This window comes from Panthera leo, chromosome D3, assembly GCF_018350215.1.
Source record: "Panthera leo isolate Ple1 chromosome D3, P.leo_Ple1_pat1.1, whole genome shotgun sequence".
Lineage (NCBI taxonomy): Eukaryota > Metazoa > Chordata > Mammalia > Carnivora > Felidae > Panthera > Panthera leo.
In genome coordinates, this window is record NC_056690.1 from 14,131,940 (window position 1) to 14,155,208 (window position 23,269).

Here is a 23,269-nt window from a genome sequence, read left to right on the forward strand (position 1 = left end):
GATGGAGTATGTGTCTGTGTGCACGTGTGCGCGCGTGTGTGTGTGCTGGGGGCGCTCCTGGCATTTGGGGGGTGGATGCCAGTGACGCTGCTAATTATCCTGCAATGCACAGGGCAGTTGCCCAAACAAGGAATTATCAGGCCCCAAATTTCAATGGTTCTGAGGTTGAGAAAGCCCATTATAAATGCTTGAACATGTCTCCCAAGAAGGATGGTTCAGAATATCCTAAAAGACAAATGGGGAACAAGAACTATGGAAAAGGAGGAAATGTGCTACATTTTCCAGAACTTTCCCTCACTTCAACCCACGCAGGTGATTTAGTGAGTAGGGTTCTCTTCCTTCTTTGCATTAATAGAAAATCCGTCTCTGCAACTTAATACGTGCTGACCAACTTATTGAAAGATTCTGATTTGAGGGAATCCTCAAGTCATTAATGCGATTGGTGCACTCACAGGTCCTATGACATCCAATTCAGAGAGGTTTAGAAACTTCCCCAGAATCACACAGCCAGGATGGGGCAGAGCCAGGACCTAAACAGCTCTCTCTGCCCCCTGCTGTTGTTTTATTATGCTAAGTTGGGTTCCTTAGAAGCAGATCCTGAGATGGGTGTTCTTGTGAGTGGAGAGAGTTCTCCAAGAGAGGCTGTTTCCTTTGCGGGGGAAGCTGGATAAGGAATGGGGGAGAAGCTAAGCAAAGATGTGGTTTCAGGTGACTCTAGTCTCAGCCTGATCCCCCCCGGGGCTCTGGGCTGCGAACCGCACCACAGAGCGTGTCTGCCTTGAGGCAAGCAGGCTGGCCTTCTGTACCCTGCACCTGGCTCTGAGCCACCCGGAGCAGGGGGAGGCTTCTTCCTGGGCACCTTGGGGTGAGGCAGCCACAATCACCCAAGGGCAACCCCCCCCCCCCCGGGGAGGTCTCAGGTATGAACTGTTTGCAGCGGCTCCCACAGCAACCGGTAAATGAGGTCGCCAGGAAGGTAAGCAGACCGTCGGGTCACATGTGGGTGAGGGAAGACTGTGCTCTGTGACCGCTAACTTCATCATTCTGTCTTCAAAGCAGAGGAGCGACTGCTCCCTGGTCTTAGAGAAAAAGGAGACTTAGCACCTGCCAGACATTCTGACTCCCAGACCCCTCGCGTCTCAGGCCGTAAGAGCAGGTGACCGGGAGAACATCAGAACTCCTGGCTTCTGCCTGCTCCTACTTTCCTGCAAGAAGCGAAGGCCACCTTGATACCAGCACTGTCCTCCCCAAGGCCTTGCCCTTGGCAAGTGACCCACTCCAGCAAGATGACTGCTCCAGGGTTTAAGGAACGGGGCTGGATGGGGAGCGAGCGGTCCCTACCCAGGCTGGGAGCCACAGGGAGTAGCACCCAAGAGTCACAGCGGCATGGCCTGGTGCCCTGTCTGCACAGAAGAATCGGTATTCCCCGGCCCCCAGGCCCCGCCCAGGACAAACAACTGAAAAATATGCTCGAGTCCTTCTAAGTCCTGATCCAGGCTTTGCCCGTGCCTGTGTCCTTGCCTGTGACCTCGCCCAGAACACCCTTCCCCCTGCTCCACCTGGCTACTTCCCACTCCTTCCTCAAGACTTCAAGGGCTTCTTTTTTTGTTTTCTTAATGTTTATTTATTTTTGAGAGAGAGAGACAGAGAGAGAGAGAGACAGAATCCAAAGCAGGCTTCCGGCTCTGAGCTGTCAGCACAGAGCCCGACATGGGGCTCGAACTCATGAGCCGCGAGATCATGACCTGAGCCAAAGTCAGACACTCAACCCACTGAGCCACCCAGGTGTCCCTCCTCCCTCAAGACTTCAAAGGCCTCCGGGACAGCCCCCCTGATGTGCATCATGTATGCACCCTTTCCCAGGCCTGGTGCAGCCTGGGCACATCCCCCTACAGTAATAATTACCTACCTGCTTCACCCCTCCTTCTAGAACCATGTTTCTCACTCACACCCCAGTGCAAATCTGAATCCTCTGGGAAGCTTATTAAAAATGCAGGTTTCAGGGCGCCTGGGTGGCTCGGTCGGTTAAGCGTCCGACCTCAGCTCAGGTCGTGATCTCACGGTCCGTGAGTTCAAGCCCCGCGTCGGGCTCTGTGCTGACAGCTCAGAGCCTGGAGCCTGTTTCCGATTCTGTGTCTCCCTCTCTCTCTGCCCCTCCCCTGCTCTCTCTCTCTCTCTCTCTCTCTCTGTCAATAAATAAACAAATAAAAAAAATGCAGGTTTCTATGCCCTATGGCCAGAGTCTGGGCCAAGAAGTCTTGGGAGGGACTCAGGTGTGATGATTTTAAGTTTTAAGTCACTAGCAGTGACCGTGAGCATCTGGAGGACAGCAACGGTGTCTCTTTCACCTTCGAACCCCAAGAGGTAGCACAGAAACGCCCCTCACAGCACACACCGAACCAGGGATGCTGACTGAACTGAGCCCAACCCAAAAGAAGGAGTGGGGAGAGGGGAGGCTAAAACACGCAGGAGAGACAGATAATTCAAATGCTACTTCTCCACTGACAGTTTTGAAAGACGTCCCCCTCCCTTCCATACTCAGCCCATGCAGTAAAAGCAAACAAAACAAAAAAAACAAAAAACACACATATGCACAAAAATACCTCGGTTCAAACTCTCCCTGCTTAGAGCACAAGCCACGGAATTCACCGCTGTGCACTATCCCGTAAGAAACGCAGATAGGGGTGGACGGGTTTCCAAGGAACCAGAACTCAGCTCTGCGGAAACCTGTGGAAGGACCCCGAGGAGGAAAGATGCAGACAAGGCATGAACGAGGGCTGGGAAACCCATCAGCACGTTCCTGCAGCTGAATCTGCAGTCAGCAGACAATACGTGGATGGTGCTGACATCCGACCACTTAGAACGAAAACTCCATTCCGCGCTCATGAACCTATTAGATGAAAAGTCCTCAATTCAGATAACTGCAAATTGCTTTCTGAGCATAATTTCCTATTAGTTCGCTAATCTCTCTATTCAGAACGCCAACAAGACAGCTGATGATAATTCCGGAGGAAGTGGCCATTAAGCCGAGGCAGGAGGAAAGGGGGTTAGACGTTCGCAAGTATCCTGGCTTCCTGGGTGGGGGGGGGGTACCCCAAAATTAATCCGTGAAGTTAGTAACAGCATTAGCTTTCGTTTATGAAGTTCTTATAATGTGCCAGGTACAGACTGAGCATCTTACCTTACGTATTAGCTCACTTAATTTTTGTTTTGTTTATTCGTTTGTATTTTTGTTGTTTTTTTAAACAGTCGAGTGAGGTAGATATTATTTGGACAGGAGAAGAAATGGGGCTCAGAAGTGGTCACACAGCTATTCGTGGAAGAGTCAGGATCCAAATGCAGGTGTGTGTGTCTGACCTACAGCCTGGGTTCCAGTCATGCCTTATCTGTTTGGCTTCTCACACAAATATTACTGGAGAGACGATGATGAAGAAGAATCAAGTTTATAGCACTGAGGCCAAGAGATGAAATGGCACAAAAGCCTGAAAAATAGTGAGCAAAGATCGACCAGTCTGTAAAAACAAAAAACAAAAAAAACAAAACCACAAAAAAAAAAACAACAAAAGCCCCAAACACAAACCTCATGTGCTGAAATGTCAGGCTGGAAAAGAAAGCTTGATGTTGGCAAACTACCACTTTTTTGTAGAGCAGTGGTCCCAGGACCAGCAGCATCAGCTGCACCGGGGAACTTACCGAAATGCAAATCCTGGGGCTCCACCCCAGACTCTGGGGCGGGCCCGGGAATCTGTGTTTTAACACACCCTCTAGGGGATTCTCATGCACACCCAAGTTTGAGACCCGTTATCTAGACAAAGAAAATCAGCTCTAACAGGGAATTTGGAGATCACTCAGAGGAGTGCTTCTCAGACCTTAATGCGTGCAAGAATCACCAGGACAGTCTTAAATTGCAGAGTCTGGTGCAGCAGGTCTGGGCATGGTCTGAGAGTCTGCATTTCTAAACAGCCCCCAGGTGCTGCTGCTGCTGGCCCAGGGACCACTGTAGAGTCACCAGGGTCCAATCCAATCCTTTTCACCCAGGGAGTTTCTAGCAACAACAGAACCAACATTGCTTTAGGTTTAAAAAACAAACAACAACAGCAACAAAAAGAACAAGCAAACTAAAAAAGTCATTGCCTTCAGGGCAGATTCAAATCCATGGCTCTGGAATGCTTCCAGAGAACAGGAAATGTCCAGTGCCACAGATCACGGCTTTTCCAAAGTTCCGGTTCAAGTATAAAGTCTTCCCTGAGCACTTTAATTAAAATCTTAGCCCTAAGCCCGGCCCTTCCTCTCTTCCTTCACTGCTTCCTTCTTCTCTTTAGTTTCTGGCACCCTCTGCACAGATGATCTGTTTTACTGGGTTGCTTACTGTCCCTCCCCTCCCCTAGCACGTAAGGTCCAGGAGGGCAGGGGTTTTGTGCGTTTTATTCACTGTGATCTCCCTGCTGCCTAGAAGAGCTCCTGGCACATTTATGGAGTAGCTGCTCATAAACAGCTGAGTAAATGAACAAGCAGTTCTGCCCATTTTTTTTCTAAAAAGCTGCCTCCCCATTCTCCGTGCCCCCTCTGTGCAATGCCATCTGTCACTCTCTTTATGCATGCACTTCAGTCCCCCCGAAATCCATTTCTCTGTAGGTGCGTCTTTCCCTAAACCCCTTGACAACGGCGTCTGTGCGTTACCCGTTTCTGTCCCCCATCCAACCCTTCTGTCAGCCCATCAGTGTGTCCCAAATTTTGCCCATCTTCAAAACCACGTAAAAACTGCAGTATTTGGTTCATGGAAGAGTGAATCCAAACTTCAGCTGGTGACAGCAGTAAAAATAAAGCCAGCTCATAATTACGTACTAGAGATAGCTCTAAGCTCTGTTGTAGTTAACACAAGTACAAAATTGTTGTCGTTACACAAGTGTCAAAAAAAACACCGGAAGCATGTCGGAACTTTCATAGCAGCTCCGGACTCTGCTTTCACTGCTCTGGCAGCTTTTCTGAGAGCTGAGCAAAGTGGTGAGATCGACGGTAAAATCCAAACATGGCTGGAATGCTGCCTCTTATCTAGCCGTCTCTGCGCAAGGTGGAGTGAGGAAGAACGTTCTCTGACGAAACACCGTAATCGAGGGCAAGAACATTCCACTGGCTCCTTCCAGTAGCTCTACTGAGGGCACCAGCGTCAACCCACTTTGCAGATCAGAAAACTGAGTCGCGAGATGACAACAAGCCTCTCGCTCAAGCTCATACAGAGAATGTAGCAATTGAGCTGGGGCTCAAACTCAGGTCTGGCTGCTTCCAAAGCCCGTGCTTCTCCCCCAGGTCCGCCCCCACCCACCGCCGCCACCCCTTCCCCAGAGGCCTCCCCCAACCCTTGGCAGGGTCTGAGTCTTTGTTCATTACTTCTGGAACAGAGAACAGGAGCAAAGGCCACCTCAGAGTTCCGCCTCTAGGGCTGAAAATTAAATGGCTCAGGAGGTGTTCAGCCTCACTGACTCCTGGCTGCGTCCCTGTCACCTAATTACCTGACTTCAAAGCCTCCACTCCGCAGGTGTGAGGATGTGAGGGCTGCCGCTTCCCCTCAGAACACGGTGTGACCACGCATGGATGACACAGCCCCCCCCACCCCCACCCCGCCCCGAGAAGCTGGGGTATGGGACGCATCAGACAGCCTTCAAGTTGGACCCCACCGCCTGGCCTTGGAGTCAGAAAGCCCAGAGGCCACCACCCTGAGGGCTCACCTGAGAACCAGGGTCTAAGGAAGACCAAGGTGGGGACGTGGGCCTCCAGATGGTAACAGTCTCCCCACCTTGCCTTATGCCGCTGCTGCTGTCCCCTCCCCCCTCCCTCAAGGGACAGGATGTTGGGGGGCCTGAAGGAGCCCGAATGGGAGTTCCCAGCCTGGGCTGGACAAGGACAGAGGGACTCCTACATTCTCTGAAACTAAATGGCTCCTATAAAGCAGACGGAAAGATGCACTGAATATTACTGACAATTTTCTAGGGATTGGACCAGGGAGGTATTTCACACAGGCTTAGGGAGAGAGAGAGGGAGGCCAGGCAAAAAGGCATTTGTGACCTCTGACCGAGGACAGAGATCAGAGGCTGGCACCGTGCTGTGTCCTTTCGTGCTGATTTACTGAATGCTTAGACCGTATTGGCCAGGTGTGACGATTATTCCTTTCGTGCAGATAAAGTGCACACGCGCACACACACACACACACACACACACACACACACACACACACACACAGGCAGGAACAGAAAGGTGAGGTGAACTGCCCAAGGTCACACAGCAAGAGCATCACAGAGCCGGGATTTGAACCTATCTTACTCTGACTCCAGAGCCCATACTGGACATCAGCTTTATTCTGTCACCTCCCTGCCTTTTGCCAGCTGTGACCTGGAATGCGTGTGTGGAGTTGGGGAGGGCTGGGAGAGCTCGAGAGCGACATGATGCCACAGAAGGAAGGGGAGTTAGGGGGTCGGGGCCGTGTGCCCGCAGGCAGGTGACTTCCCCTTGCCGAGACTCAGCGTTCACATCTGTAAAATGGGGAGCATCAGAACACCGCCCACCCACCCCCCCGCCACCGCCCCAACAACACAGAGGAGAAAAAATAAAGAGGAAAAGGACTTCACAAACTCTAACTCAGGAACTGGTAAACTAACCACAGCTGAGGAGCCAAAGCCAGCCGGCTGCGCAGTTATGGAAATAAGGTTTTACTAGAACAAATACATTGGTCACACCCCTTTGTTTACATATTGTCTCTGGTTGCTTTTGAGCTACAAGGCCTGGCTGAGTGGCTGTAACAGAGACCCCTGGGTCCACCAAGTCTAAAATACTTACTATCCGGTCACCTCTAGAAAAAAACTGTGCCAACCCCTCATGTTAAATGCTGTGACTATGCAGAGTACCGCCGTGGCCCCACACACCCCGTAAACATCTCCGGCACCATCCGTCAGCTCTGGTTTTCATTCACAATTGTGCTGCTTGACCCCTCGCCCAAAGGCAGAGGTTCACTTAGGACGCGGTTCTGAAACATAGGGCAAGCGATTCTCCCGAAAGCTAGGAAACCAAGCTTCCGCAAGCCAGTTCAAAGGCTAGCGTGGCTCTAGCTGACGTCAGGCACCCTGAAAACACTTCCTGGTGCAGCCACTTACTTGCAATTTTTACACTTGAGGCCAAAAAGCATTCCTTTTCCACAGACTGTGCACGTCTGAGACATCCAGTACTTGGTGGAAAACCTGTGGGAAAGAGACAGAAAACGTTCAGGGCCAAGGTGACGGTGACCCCCAGCTGTCTCGCAGGATGAACCACGTGAAGGGTGAGTGCACAGGCCCCGGCGTCCAGCCTGGCTTCTTCCGAGGAGCGTGACTTCATCAGGTTGTTTGGGCCGCTGGAGCCTCAGTCTCCCGCTCTGTAAAGTGGGGATGGTAAGCAGGACCGGCCTCACAGGTGCTGGGAGGATGAAACAGGTTGTGCACGGCAAGGGGCTTCACAGCGCCTGGCATGTAGTCAGTGCTCACTCGACTGGGCTGGGACTCTACTGTCCCCTGGACATTCATGACAATCCTGCGTTCGTTCAACAGGTATTGCCCAGTGGTCTGCTATATGCCAAGTTCAGTTCTGGGACAGAGTGACGGGTGGGGGGCTAGAACTGCCCTCAGAGGACCACAAGGCGAGGTGGAGCCTCCTGGGAGGCTGGCAGACCGGTGCCCCCTCTCTGCCAATCAAACCATCTGGGGAGCTTTGCCAGGGCCCCCCCTCCCCCGCCAAGAGCCGAGGCCTCAAACCTGAGTAGCAGAAGAGTCTCTAAAGTGAAAGCTCTTTTCAGACCGTCGGCTCATCTTCTCCCCCCACCCCCTGCCCCCCCCACCACTTGTTGCCAACAGAAGGCAGTTTGGACGCCCCTGATATACAGCTGCTGCCAGGAACAGAGGTGCGTACGATTAACTTCCAGGGGCTCCCGCGGCCGCTGGGGCGCTTTCTTCCCCCAAGAGATACCAGGCAGTGGCCGGGCTGCCCGAGAAAAGTATTGCAGGTTGCCGGGTCAGAGTTAATTTTCATTTTCAATTTTTGCCACTTTCAGCAGGAGTTGTAGCTAATCTCCACTGCCTCCGAGTGTCAAAATGAAAATCAGAAGTGATTATGTAACTTGGTGCTTGAGAATTTTGAGGGCAAGGTTGCAGCCCTCTGCTGCCCCAACTTGCTTGATTTGGGTCAGTCACTCTCCAAGCCGAATGAGGCGCAGCTCAAAGCCTCCGCATGGAGGCAAATGGCAACATTCTGAACGGAGACTCTTGTGGCTAAGAAGACTCCCTCTCCAGTTCTGGACTGGGGGTTGGTTGAGCCTTTGTCTGCCCCTTCCACGGGGCCAGTGAGTTTGGCAGGGTCTACTTTATGGGATTTGGCAGCTCTTAGGAATGGTGACTGGGCTTGTGGTCCACCCCCCTGGCCAGCAGTGTGGGGATGGAGGGGAGGCGGCACGAGCTTTGTAGCCGGGAGTTCTCTTTCCTCTCCAGTCCTCTCCCATCTCTGGGACCAGCTCTCTCTCTGAGCTCTGCCTGAGGTGACTCTGAGGACAGTGGATGGAATGGGATTTCAATTTCATTTCTTCACCAAGGCTGGGGTGAGTCTAGGTCTCCCGTCCTGGCATGGGGCCCGGGGTCACACTGAAGAGTAACAAGGCATCCCCAGTCCTGGCTCCACTAAGAAGACATTCCTGATGCCCAAGACCATCATCCTTCCTCTGAGAATCAGCATTCGAATATGAGGTACCACCAGATCTAAATTGCTAAAGCTGGGGGATGGGGCTGTGCCACCAGGGCTAGATGGAACTAGGGCAGGGTCAATCCAGGGATGAAGCTTCGTCAGGGGTGTGGCCAATCCGGAGGTGGAGCTGATCAGGAGTGAAGCCAATCCAGAGGGGGAGCTGAGCCAGGGGTGTGGCCAACCCAGGATGGAGCTGAACCAGAAGCGGAGTCAATCCAGGTGCGGAGCTGAGCCGGGGGCGTGGCCGATCCAGGGGCGGGGCTGAGCCAGGGGCGTGGCCGATCCAGGGACGGGGCTGAGCCAGGGGTGGGACCGATCCAGGGGTAGAACTGAGCCCGGGGTATTGGGAAGCACACAAAAAAGGCCCTTCTTTTTGATGCCTTTCTCTCTGCGGTTCACGGCCCGACCACGGACGTGTCTATCACGTATTTCTCACTGCTTCCTCCATCGTTTTCTCATTTGGGTCTTAACAACTATTCTGTCAACATATTTCTTTGAAAACCTGTTGACAAGGTGCCATTCCGGGAGACAGGGTGCTCATTCCTACCTCGGGCCCACCCGCCCATGGCGATATGTCTGCCCCTGGTACCGCCCACCCCCACCCCCCACCTTATAGCCCCAATGCCACACACTGTCATGGTCTGTTAAGCATCTAGCCCTCGACTGCACCGCGAGCTCCCCAAGGGCTCCCGGCGCCTTGCGCAGTGCTGAAACCAAGGCATGTAAATTCTCTACAAATACTAGTGCAAAGAATCCATGAATGAGTGAACTGGTCCCTCGGCTAGTTCCCAGACGCCTCTGGGTACATAGAAAGAAAACTCTGAGGAGCAGTGTCCAAAGAATACAGAGTGCCGAGGTCAATTAGCTTGTAGAACCATCCCTCAATCGTGCAGGGCCTCAGTTTCCCTATCTGTCAAATGGATATGATCACACTTGTGCTACTTACCCCAATGAGTTTGTGAAGAGACTGTGAGGGTAATGACATAAAATGTAGAAAGTTCAATCTGGAAAGTCAAAGAACTGCTTAGAAGGGATGTCTAGTAGATACAACGTCCTTCCTGATAGGACAGGTGTACCCCTGGTGAGGTTATTCCACGGACCCAACAGGGCTGGAGCTCTGGGCTGACCTACAGCTCACCAGAGAGTGAGTACCTCTGAGTTCAGAATTCAATCTTGTCTTCTGGGTAGGGAGACCCAAAATTAGGCTGTACAACATTTCTCTTGACAATGATACCGTTTAACCGAGTGGTTATTATGAGCCCTTTGCTTAGCACTTTACATATATTATGTCATTGATCCTTATGACACCCTAAGGGTAGGCAGAATTATCTGATGAGAAAACCGAGCCTCAGAGAGGTTAAGTAACTTCCTTCTGGTTGCAAAGCTTTATTCGCCAGGATGTGAACACAGGACAGTCTGACTCCAAATCCCTGGTTTTTAACCATTATGTGCTGATTTTATAAGGGCCAGGTTAATAAGAAGCCGACATCTCAGTCCCCAGGGGGCACACTGAGGTCTCGCTTGGCAGAGGAGAGAGAGGCATGATGACATAGGAACTGACGCAAAATATCTGCCTGGCCTTCCCCCACTCTGGGGGCCAGCTATCTACCGGAGGTGGGTACCGGTGCCCACAGGAATCCAGCCTACCTGTGCTTAATGGAGTTGCCGAGATCTCTACGAGGGATCTGCGGGGACCAGCGCGGCACCGACAGTGTGTCTGCAGGGAGAGAAGAGAGGAGAAGAGCCTGTTACACAGAGGATCAGAGTGGGGCGGGCTCCGGCCAAGCCCGAGAAGGAAGAGGGAGGCTCTCCAGCTTCAGGAAGGACAGTGACCTACCACCATCACTTGCTAAACCAAAGCCAAATGGAACACTGGTTTAACACGTGTCACCTTGACTTCAGCAAGGTCCCCTGGGCAGGGCAACCAGGGAATGCCTTGAAAGAAATCAGCTGTGGAAAGAATAAAATGAGCTCTGCTTCCATTTACAGAGTGCTTAGATTGTGCCAGGCATGTGTTAAGTGACTCACAGGCTTTAGTTCGTTACATCCTCAAAACCACCCCAAAGACAGGGGGTTGTTACCATCCCCACCTTACAGACAATGAAACCGAGGCTTGGAGAAAGGACGTCATTTGTGCGAGATCATACACGTTGGAGGCTGCACAGTAATGCGAGTCCAGATTTGAGGGAGTCTAGATCATATGCCCTTGTGTGCAAAGTTCCAATGCAGTAGATTTCCAAATGCCAGGCATGCACGTCCCACTTTCCCAGTCTTGTCGTGTCCTGTCCAGCCACAAAATTATTTTATTACTATTTTAAGTTAGCTCTTTTTGTTTAAACACACTTATGTTAAAAGCACACTCTATATAGAAAACTAGTATCACTTGCTGTATATTGTCAGTAACTATGTAAAACATGTCCAAACACATACCATCTAAATAAACTCATGTTAAAATAGGTAGATGGATTGATGAGGAGTGGAAGGAAGAGGGGGTGGATGGACAGATGGATGGATAGAGGGGTTGGTAAGTGAGTGGATGGATGAATGGTTGGATACGTGGGTGGATGGTCAGATGAGTGGGTAGATGGGCAGATGGGTAGGTGGGTGGTTGGCTAAATGAATGGCTGGCTGGCTGGCTGGCTGGCTGAATATCTGGATAGCTGGATGGATGAATGGTCGGACAGGTAGGTGGACAGACAGATGAGTGCGTAGATGGACAGGTGGGTAGATGGGTGGATAGAATAGTCAGTGGGTGGGTGGGTGGGTGGATGGATGGATGGATGGATGGATAGGTAGGTGGGTAGATGTATGTATTTATGTATGTATGTATGTATGTATGGATGGATGGATGGATGGATAGGTGGGTGGATGGATGGATGGATGGATGGATGGATGGATGGATGGATAGGTAGATGTATGTACGTATGTATGTATATATGGATGGATGGATAGGTAGGTGGGTAGATGGATGGATGGATGGATAGATAAATAAATGGATAGATAGGCTGATGGATGAATGGGAATGAGGAAGAAACAATAAATCATACAGACTTCAGACTGGGTACTTGCCCTCATCTGGTCTTCCCTTTCATGCTTTAGGTGAAATCCCAGCGACCTCTATTATCCCCTCACCTCTGACTATGTTCTGAGACTTCTTTCGCAGATGCTGAGCACCAGCCCCCACCTTGACTCCATGACCCGGCTGCCCTGGCATCCCTCCTCCCAGACCTCAAAGGCCCCAGGGCGGTGTGAAACGAAGCAGAAATGAAGCAGTTCTGCCCGTGGCATCTTCGCCAGCTAGGAAGACAGGGAACGACCGGCTGACCCACACACCAGCTCTCATTTCTCAGGCCAGATAGATGGAGCCCGCTTCTTATTTTCAGAGCTGCAAACACACACCTCATTTTTCACAGCGATTGCTATGGAGCGGTGTGCTCGCTGGGAGCCCGGCATGTCTGAACCGATCAGGGAGCATTTAACCCCAACCCACTCACTCCCCTCCTCTGTCTAATGACACTGCCCACAGTCCTCTGAAAGCTGTTCCCAGAAACCCCGATTCCACCCTTGTGAAACTGGGACCATTTCTAGGAGAGCTGGTGATTTTCCAAGCCCAAAGGGCAGAGAAAACCCATGAGAGAGACAGCATGATAGATCAATCAGCATCATCACCGGTGGAATCTCCTCTAGTTGGGCTAACCATTAAATGTCACCAAGTCCGAGCCATTTGACCATTTGTTTCAATTTCTGAGGGAAACTAAAAAGACAAGAAAGAAAAATGAATTTTAAAAAAGAGCGAAAGAGAGCTTTCTTTCCATTGCCACCTCCTTTGGAGACTTCACTCTGATTTGGAAAGACAGACGCTCCTTGCTAACTCTCTAAAATGCGTTCTCCTGCACCGGGGCAGGTACAGATGGGACAGCTGTGCTGGAGAGAGAGCGGTAGTGTGCACAGATACCCAGCCTCGTCGTGGGGAGTCTAGAAAACTAGGAGTGCCAAATGGGCTTCATCTCATGGGACATTGGTAGTGGCTGTCTAGAAAACCGTGTTAAGAAAGATCCTGAGGCCCAGTAGGAAAGAACACCACGATTGATTAGCAATGTCTGCCATGGGTGCAGAATAAGGGAGCACCAAGGAGTCTCTGTGTATCTGCCTCTCCCACAAGGACAGGGGCCACACCTTCACCTCTGCATCACAGAGCCAAAGTAAATACTTCAGATGTGTTTGCTGACTTCAAGAGTATTATAACAAAGCGCTGAGTTAGCTGATCGCTCAATATACATCAGGCATTATGCTGTGCAGTTCATCCCTGGAAACCACGCCCCTGTGCAGTCAGTGTTCGCGTTATTCCCTACAAGGAAGACACAAGGGCTCAGAGAAATGCAGTGACTTTGCTAAAGGTCGCACAGCTCAGTACCAGCAGAACCTCAAGGAGTAATTCTGTAATGGCTCCTAAGTCCTCCAAAGGCCCTACACCAGTGTCCTCCACCAAGGTGACTTCTGCCCCGCCCAGGGGACAAGTGGCAATATCTGGAAATAATTCTGGTTGTCACACTGGGGTTGGGAGGTGCTACTGACATCCAGTGGATAGCAGCCAGGGATGCTGCTCAACATCCTGCAACGTACAAGCCAGTCCCTACACCAAAGAATCAACCAGCCCCAAGTGTTGCAAATGCCAAGGTTGAGAATCCCTGATCTGGATGTCTTCCACAACTCTAGCCACCTCGCGCCCCCCCACCCCTGCCCCGAAAGAAACCAAAACGGTACTTCTGAGGCTCAAGTCTGCAGAGAACAAATCCTCTTTTATTATAAGCACATCTCACTTTTAGATTCATATCCCAGTTAGGCTGTTATTCTCAATTATAGCACCTTCTCAAGAAGTAGAAGTAATTAAGTTTAGTTGTTTGGTTTCATTTCCCAGTATCTGATGGAAGGGGTGATGGAAGGGGTGAATTCTGTCAATTACATTACGCAGCTACAGCATCATTAGTCTCAAGCAATAATAATCTCCGTGTGGTTTCGTCCGTGGGTGGGCAGATGTGAACTTTGAGATCCCCTCTTTCCTTTCTTCGTGTGGATTTCATTAAACTTGCCAACTCAAGCCTTAAAGCAAAGAGAAACTGTTTAAAGGGAAGGGGGGGGGAGAAATCTATGAAAATCCAGGCCTTATCATAACAGAGAAGGCAAACAGCATTTACAGCAATTAAACTGATACAGAAACTTCTGTTTAACAATCAAAGCGCCTATTAAGATGTCTCCATAGCTGAACAAAGCTTCTTTTCTACTCTAATTTTCTGATAACAAGCCATGCAGACGTGGAGGCAGAATTGTGTGCGTTCCTGGTGCCTTCAGTCCCAGGGGTAGAATAATAGAAATGTCTTCTCAGATGTTTCCATTTCTAGCATACAGAATGGGAGTATCGCAGGGAAGGAGGGTTCTTCTCTTCTACAAGTACCTGTCTACGCTCTCTCAGAAGTTCCTCCATACAGAAAGGGGATAAACCAGGAGCCCTAGTCTTTGAAACCCCCTCAGGAGCCAGACGGACATACAGAAGCCTCGACACAAGGAACCGACATTAATAAAGCACTCGCATTATGAAGAGCTTTAACATGAGAAACTCGGGCTCTGACCTGGTGGGAAGGAACTCAGGCTAACAGAAGAGCCAGGTGTTCAAAACACATCTATAAACATTTAACAGGTAGAGATCGAGCCCCACGTCGGGCTCTGTGCTGACAGTGCGGAGCCAGCTTGGGATTCTCTCTCCCCCCCTCTCTCTGCCTCTTCCCTGTTCGCACTCCCTCTCTCTCAAAATAAATACATGAAAAACTTTAAAAAGAAACAAAAAGAATTTAAAAACATTTAACAGGTAAAAACAGGTGATGATATAGCAAAGCAAGAGGAGGAGAAAAACATGCTGGAGACGAAGACGAAAAAGAAAAGAAATAAGAAAAATAAAAATAAGTATGCTATTTGTTGGGCATTATCGTACGCCAAGCACTATTGTCAAATAATCCCTTGACATATATTATCTCATGTAATCCATCTACTACGATACATGACGCGCAAGAATGCAGCAGCTGTTAGGATTAGCCTCATTTCACCAAGTAAATCAGGAAGCTATGCCATTTGCCCAAGGTCACACAGCAAATAAAGGCCAGGGCTGGGGTTTTTAATTCAGGTCACATAGCTTGGGCTCGAAAAATGACAACCAATTTCATCCCCATTTCATAGATGGGAATACTGAGGCTTAGAAGCAATAAGCAACTGTCTATAACTAAGAAGTCACTGAGTTAGGATTTGAACCACAGACAGAACAAACTGGATGTTTCTAGTCCAGACTGCTCTCCAGATACACGGAATTCAACCCACCCTGTATGTCCGTGCCTCCTCCCTCTGTCTGGAAAGAGCAAAGGAAATGGTGAACACTGACCCTTATAAGCTCAGGGAAGAGCTGCAGAGTCTTGGGAGGTGGTGTAACAGTATGTTGTTCATTTCAGCGGTCACTCCTGCAGTTTTTCAACAATATTTTGTTGAGTAGAATTATGCCCACATCCCTCCCCCAAGATGTCCTAATCCCTGGAACCCGTGAGTATGTCACCTAACAAGCAAAAGAGATTTTGCAGATTGATTAAATTAAAGCTTATCCAGGTGAGCCCAATGTAATCATAAGAGTCGTTATATATGGAAGGAGGAGGCAGGAGGGCCCAAGTTAGAGAAGGAGATGTGACAGTTGCTGTCTTTGGGGATAGAAAGGACAACAGCCAAGGAAGCTAGAAAAGGCAAGAGAACAGATTCTTCCCTAGAGCTTCCAGAAGGAGCCAGCCCTGCTGACACACCTCGACTTCAGCCCTGTGAGTCTGATTTTGGACGTCTAATCCCCAGAACTGTAAGGTAATAAACAGGTGTTGTTCGAAGCCACTGAGTTTCTGGAAATTTGTTACGGCAGCCATAGGAAACCAATACAGCGTCTGAGCCTGGAGTCCAGAGGGGGAGTCAGATAGTGAGTAAATAAATAAAAGCCCAAGGTAATTTCAGACAGCGATGCATTTCATGAGGGAAATAAAGCAGTGGGGGCTTTGGGATTTGCTTTAAAGCAAGGGGAAGGAACCCTGAAGTTCATTAGAACAGAGTCGGGATGCTGTGCTGGGGGGAGGGGGTCGGTGCGGGGGGGGGGGGGGGGGGGGGGGTCTCATGCATTTAAGAGCTCCCTCTGGTGGCCAAGGGGAGAATAGCCCAGTCCGGCTGGGACAAAAATAGGCGCTCCCTCCAATTTCTCCTCCCCCCTCCTCCAACTCTCCACCCCACCGAGGCTCAAAACATCAGCCCTGACCCTTACGAGGCCATTTTTTTCCCCAGCCCAGGCCTTTCCCACTTGAGCTGTCGTGATCCCACTTGCAGCCCCCAATAAAAAAAATCCACATCGCAGAATAATCAGTCCACAGAGGAGTAATGCTCGGGCTTGGTATGTATCCCAAGTGGGGATATGGCTCTTGGAGCCATTTCTTCACTTAATCCAAACAATCCTATGAGGCTGTATTCCTAGTTTAGAAGTAAGGAAAATGAAAACTTCATTGTTCAAAGTCCCACGACCAGTATCTGGTGTACTTCAGGATTGAACTCAGTTTCCAAAAAAATTAAAGCCTTGCAATCCATCCCTGATAATGTGTCTCCTTCTGAGCCAAATGTAAAAATTGTTTAAGCGATGCAGTCCTAGAACTGGAAAAGACCACAAGAAGCTGTCTGTTGCAGCCTCTAAGCTCTCTACCCTTTCAGACGCAAGCTACACTATCCTTAAATAGTGTTTCCATGGAGATAAAGACCTCTGGGCACAGAAAACTAGTGATAATCACGGCTAACATTTATTGAGCACCTACTGCATGGCAGGACTCAGATTAAGTGCTTTAGATGTATTATTTCATTTACTCGTCATAACTCCATTCTAGGTGGTACAGCTGGGGCTTGAGCAGGGGCACCAAATCTGAGAGCTCATTCTCAGAAACCCCCACAAATGAAATGGAAGCTCCGAGCTGCCTTTAAGCTTCCAGCCCAGGGGCACGACAGACTGAGTGAGTTCTTAGCAACAGCGCTGCGTTCAAATAAAGTGGCAAATTCTTTGGGCTCCAAGATACCAGCAACTAATAAGACTGAGACCGTTCAACTTTTCTTGTGGGGTCACAGGCCAGTCGCCGGCTAAAATCCTCCTGATTTATCCAAGGGGCCAACCAATTCTTGGCTAAAGCTGCTCATGTTATTATTCACATAGGAGGGAACAACTCTATTTGCTTTAATATACAATTCAAATATATGAGATCTAAAAGTTTTGTTTTTTTTTAAATTATGTGCTGTCTCTAAAGGTTACAGTTCCATGGTGTTTCGAGGCCAAGTTGAGTTTGTGTATTTGGGCATTATTTTCTCCCTGAGACAGCTACAACCCATTTCCCAAGGTCCAAATTTCATTGTTTAGGGCCCTTGATGGCTACAGAGGCATCCAGAGAACCACCTGGTGCTGGTCAGTATATACATAAGACTGCCTGGGTGCCTTGTCGCAGGGGAAGGAACAAGACAGAGGGGGCTGACATTGGTAAGAGATGGGAGGGATGAGCGAGGAGAGTGCTATTTGCTCCTGATGGAAGAGACCATTCAGGGGAGAGTCAGGGATTCCCATGGCGTTGACTCAAAACAAAGAGCAATGGCAAAGCTGCCTGTTTAGAACTAATAAGAGGACTGGGATGGAATGGAGGCATCAGGGTCAAATCAATTCACATGTATTTGGGGTTTAAACTAGGGACAAGGCCCTGAACGTGGGCTTCCCGAGGAGACAGAGCAGCATACTTCATTTCCGAATGGAAAGGGCCTCTAGGTCATCAAGTTGCCCCATGGAGTGTGGGCAAGGGTTCACTGCAGAGGTCCGGTCTGCCAACTACTAGCTAGGAGATTTGGGGCACTTTGACCTCTAGGTCTCAGTTTTGTCTCGTGGGGAAAAGGAGTCATAATATCTCCCTCCCAGGCTGGTTAGGAGGCTGAATGGGGTAATGTAGTTGGAAAAGGCCTGAGCTGAGTGCCTGACACATTATGGTTATTATTGTTTTTGTCATTGTCATCATCGCTCTGCCTCAAGGATTTATGCACCAGTTAGAACATGACAAAGCTATCCAAGGACCATGACTGAGTGCCTGGCTTGGCAAACTGTGACCCTCAGGCCAAAACCAGCCCATCACCTGCTTTCGTACATAAAGCTTGATTGGCATACAGCTTCACCCACTCATTTAATACATCGTCTGTGACTGCTTCCTCACTACGACAGCAGAGTTAAGTCGCTGTGACAGAGATGTTATGGCCCACAAAGCCGAAAATAATTATTACCTGGCCCTTTACAGAAAAAGTGCGTCAACCCCTTTTTTAGGGCGGTGCAACTCATTTCCTTAGCTGATTAGCAGAGAGATTTTTTCCCCCTTTTTCCCTTCTAGTCTTATTGAGTATACCTGACAAGTAAAGTGGTGAGATCTCCAAAGTATATAATGTGATTATTTGACATCCATATCCATTGTGGAGGCTTCCCCCACCCCCCACTCTGAAGTCAGAAGACCTGGATTGTAGACACATTTCTGCCACTTACATGGTGTGGATCCTTGGACAAATGACCTGCATTCTCCAGGCCAAAATGTGCGTGGCCACTTGGTGTCGTCCCTCTGCTCACCTGATCCCAGCATCCTGTGGCTTGTTTCATTTCACAGAAGAGCAGAGCAAGGCACAGGAGGACCAGTAAGCAGTCCAGCTAAGAATCTAACCCATACGGGTCTCACCCTGAGCCTGTGTTCTTCCCAGCCCTCCCTGTCTCCTGGTAGAATAATCCATGAGGAGGCAATGTCTCTGATTACCTGCCCACCGCTGAAATCCATGTCAGCTCGTGAAAGCAGAGGGGAAGGAAAATTAACTCTCTCCTCTCACTGCTTCTGACTGGGCTAATTAATCATATTACCCAGCTGTCACTTCATCGGGACAGAGAGAAGACCGTGAGGATCCCTAAGTTATAATTGGAGGCATGGTGGTGCCGGTCTCGGCCAAAGGGAGGAGACAGAGAAAGTGCCTTCTTGAGAGGGTCTCCGGGTAGAAGTCTACCTTGGCAGGACAGATGAGCAGTCAGGGCACTGAGCAAATGGTAGGACAGATGAGCAGTCAGGGCATTGAGCAAATGGTAGCACAGCTGACAGAGGGCTCATATGCGGGGCAAGAGGCAGGAAAGTGCAGACACAGGGTGACAGGGGCAGACAGGGAATCACAAAGTTCTCCACACCCATTCCTCCTGGCCCCAGGTTACAGATTTTTTTTTTTTTTTTAATATTGAAGCCAAACCAGAAGCACCTTCAAGATCCAGGGAACCCACTAAAATCATTCTCCCCCTTTGAAGAAGCCATTGCCACCTTGTGTCTGAGTCCTGGCAGGTCCCTGCTGAGCGGGGATCCCCTGAATTCCCCACAAGTTGACGGTGATGCCCTCACTCCCTCTCCCGGGGAGCAACATGAATCCCGGAGTCATCACCTGTGATTTATTTCAGCCCCTCAGGTGGCCTCAATTAAATTTCACCGCCGGTAAAGGAAGAGACGATGGCTGAGGCATTTAATTACATTTTATAATGTGCTCACTGCTGAATTTATTAAAGTGTATCAGGGATTTTTAACCTCGTAACCAAACAATGGGAGACCCCGTGCCACACGAGTAATTATCTTCCTTGTGGGGATGATGGATGGAGAATCCAAGATGTTAAAAGTAGGACGGGGATGCATGCGGGGTGGAGGAGGAGCAGGGGCTCGTGGGGGGCAGGACAGGGAAAGTGAGGCAATGGGGCTCTAATTCCGTGAGCTACCACCCCACAGATTGGAGTGGGGGGGGGGAGTGGTATTAATGATCAGTCTTCCCTCAACTCTAAAAAGATGTATTGGGAAAGCTTTCTTCTAGTATCCCTACCCGAAACTCTCCCCTCGAATTTCCCCTTGATATAATTTTACTGCTATGGTGTGGAAAGAGGCAGAGGGGGATCATCCTGAAATGTCAAAAGCAGCTTATAGAAAAAGATATTAAAATTAAAATACAAAAAGGGAATAAAATCTTATCTAGAAATCCAGAAGACTCTCATTAGGATAATGGATCCACCTTGGTTTATTTGGGAAATAAATTTTTAATAAGGAAATGCATGCGGTGGGAGTTTGGTGGGTGTTGGGGGGGGGTGTGGGTTCCTTAAATATGATCCTGAGAGTAGGCTTGGGGTATCCACAATCACTGCCTCAAGGACCTTTGTCATAGGTCATATCTACCACTCAAGTGACAGAGAAAGGCCCGATGGAGAGGAAGAATCTGCTGATCGTGGCCAAGGGGACAAAAATGCCCCATGCATCTGGAAGGCAGCAGAAGGTGAGGGCCAGTTGTGGGCTCCAAATTGCCCTTAGCCCCATGGCTGTCCCCAGCCCCCGCCCCAGCCCTCCCCCAGTCACATTCATACCATAGATCAGCTCTGTACCTCCCACCTTTAAAGATGCTGTTCTCTCTTCCCAGAACATGCTTCCCCTCCCCACTCCTCTTAGCCAGACTCATGCCAACTCCCCTTCCAAGATCCAGCTCAGGCATGGCTTCTCCAGGAAGCCCTCCCTGAATGCACAGGTGGGCAACGTCCCTGCCGTGACCCCCTCGGAGCATCCCGTGCTCACCCCTCCAGGCCAGCTGCCTCATCACATGGAGAGCTCTGCTTACGAATCTGTCCTCCCCACAGCCCTTGACCATGGGAGTGGGAGCCACCAATGATTCATCTTTATGTGTCCAGTGTCTCTTTCATTCCCTCCTGCCTCATTAACTAGCACAATGGTAGACACAGAGTGGCACTTCCACAAGTATATATTAAATAAAAGAACGAATGAATGACCAACCTGCCCTGTGAGTTAAGTACCAATGATCTCATTTTGCAAACAGGAAAACTGAGGCTGGGGGTCACCTAAGGAAAATGTTCTTCTGGCAGCTGAACCTAGATCTCCTTAACTGCGGGGCCCCACTTGGGAGCCTTATGGTCTCTCTTCAGATAATCAGGAAGAGAGACCACTAGCAAAGTTGGTAAGGGGTCTTCTTCTGCACCCTTCCTGGGAGAGAAGCCCCCAGCATGAGGACAGACAGCCTGGAGACCCGGAGAAGCTTAGGGGCCCGGCTAGCAATCCCAAGCCAGCTCGGACCACACAGATACAGGACCTGTCTCCTTGACCTGAAGGAAAATGCTAATTGGAAGAGGCTGGCTTACTGTGCCCGGCTCAGGCTTAAATGAGGACAAAACAAGAGTTGACAGACAGAGGCCCCACGCTGCCATCACCACAAATGTCCCTGTGAAGGGAGAAAAACAGCCAGCCCTGTGCTCCATCAATTTCAATTGTAAATGGTCTCACGTTGAAATAAACCAACAGAAACGGCAGATCAGTGACAGGCGTGGGGCGGGGAGAAGCAGGGGACATGCAGACCACAGGCTGGAATCTACAAGTTGGGCTTAACATCCGGACCCAGACACGGATGACAGGACACGTTTGTGGACGCAGTGCAGGCAACCCTGGGGCCCAAACCCCCTCTTTTTGCCTTAGAGGCAGACAGACAAAATGGAATGAAATTTACAGGGGCAGACCCGATTTGAATTCCTAATTCTGACCTTATGATTCTTTGTCTTCCCCTCTTCGGACTTCCTCCTCTGTAAAATGGGAGTGATAAAACCCATCTTGTAGAGTTTCCCTAAGGGCCACCCATGGATATGAAGCAAGTGCCTGGCACACAGTAGGTGTGTGCTTTCCCCCTGAGCAACCCAGGTGCCTGTTTGCAGCTTTGCTTAGCAGCTCTTTTCCCTGGCCTGAGAAGACAAAACCCGGGGACAAGACTCTTTAGGGAACGAGGCCATGACTCTGTGGAGAACAGCGATGAGTTATGGGGAGGGCAGAACTGTCTAGGTCCCTCTGGCCATTTATTCCTTTCCTCTCGTCCTGTTCTCCAAGCGTGTCCATAGCCCTTGCGTGCCCGAGTGTGATGGATGGGTCTTAAGTTCCTCGCACACTACATCATCAATTACTTACATATTTATTGCCTTGAACTGAGTTTATGGATCTTAAATCAGAGCCATTCTGAGTTGCTTGAGCTGAAGTTCTCCCCCAGTGGAAATGTGATGTTTTTTAATTATGCAGTCGCCCGGTAGTTAATGTTCAGTGGAAGTTAATTGTCCGTAGAACAAAGGGCCGCTGAGAAGTTCCCCACACAGAGCCATTTCATGGAATTTACTGCCTGAGTGGGCTCAGCAGGGACAGACCAGGCGAGCTTGCTGCGAAAGACCCCGGTCCGGCCTCAAGAAACCCAAAACACCAAGCATCTTCGGTCTCAACTCCAGGCAACAGACAGCCTCCCTCTCTCAGTCCCCTGATGCTCAAAGCACCATTTAGAGACGTGTCACATTGTCTGTGGTTGGCAGACTATGGGGGAGCCAGCCCCGTAACAGATCACATTCCAAGGTCAAGATGGGTACCCACTGTCTAAAGCATCCTTAGATGGGACTGAAATGCCAGAGACGTGACAGGTCCTGGTCTGGATGTGGCAGCTGTGAGAGAGGGGGCCGTGGTTTACCAGTGAGAAGTGCTGTCAGTAGAGGGGGTACAGAGAACTTGAAGGTAAGGAAAGAAGCTGGACCTCGGAGAGTGAAACTAGCCCAACTCCTAACGGATCGAAGGACCTAGAAACAACACTAACTGTGGTTCTCAACAGTGGGTGATGTTGCCTCCAGGGGACATTTGGGAATATCCGGAGACATTTTGGGCGGTAACTTCTCAGGGGGGATCTAATGGGTGGGTGCCGGGGATGCTGTAAAATGTCCTGCCATGTACAGGATAGCCCCCGCCACAAGAATTATCCAGCCGCAAATGGCAATCATTTTGCAGTTGAGAATCCCTGACCAAAGAGTTAGAAGGAACCCAGATCCACAGCCTGATACAACTGGAGTAAATATATGGACAGACTGAAAGAGGGTCTACTCCTTTCAGTGTACTATGAAAGGACCAGCAAGGGGAGTCGCAGGGGTTGGCTTGACCCTCCCAGCCCATCTGGGAGACGGGGGTCTTGCACTGGAGTCATTCCTTCTAGTAACAGCAGCCTGGTTTTCCAGTGGGAAACTCCCTTTCTGGCATCTCAAGGCAGGGCAGGCTGAATGTCCCTTCCGGTCCTGGGAGAGTGCATTTACTTAATCCAAGCGCGTGGTAAATCTAAAGCACCGCGATTGGTTCAGGGGTCAGTATGTGACCCAAAATGGGCCAATCAGAGTCCGTGAAATGCCCTGGGGGGTTTTCCCAGCCCCTCCCCCCCCCCACCTTTTTCTGTTAAGACACGCTCTATTGTCCGCAGTAGCTAAGCTGGTGGGTTGCACACCTGAGGTCCAGGGGCCACCTATGGGAAGGGCGCCCTGAGAGGGAGGCCAACACACTTAAAAAGCAGAGTAGAAAGATGGCGAGAAACC

General features: G+C 50.0%; 1 protein-coding gene across 5 annotated transcripts in view; it reads right to left on the bottom strand.

The window, feature by feature from the left end:
• The window catches only part of KSR2 (kinase suppressor of ras 2), a 434,193-nt gene that overhangs the window by 105,976 nt on the left and 304,948 nt on the right, over positions 1 to 23,269 (bottom strand). For all 5 annotated transcript variants that reach the window (XM_042909856.1, XM_042909854.1, XM_042909855.1 and 2 more), the window contains exons 6-7: positions 10,405 to 10,474; positions 7,146 to 7,229 (exon numbers count right to left, since the gene is read on the bottom strand). In XM_042909856.1, coding sequence (XP_042765790.1) covers positions 7,146 to 7,229; positions 10,405 to 10,474 — 154 coding nt within the window. The remainder of the gene's footprint in view (positions 1 to 7,145; positions 7,230 to 10,404; positions 10,475 to 23,269) is intronic.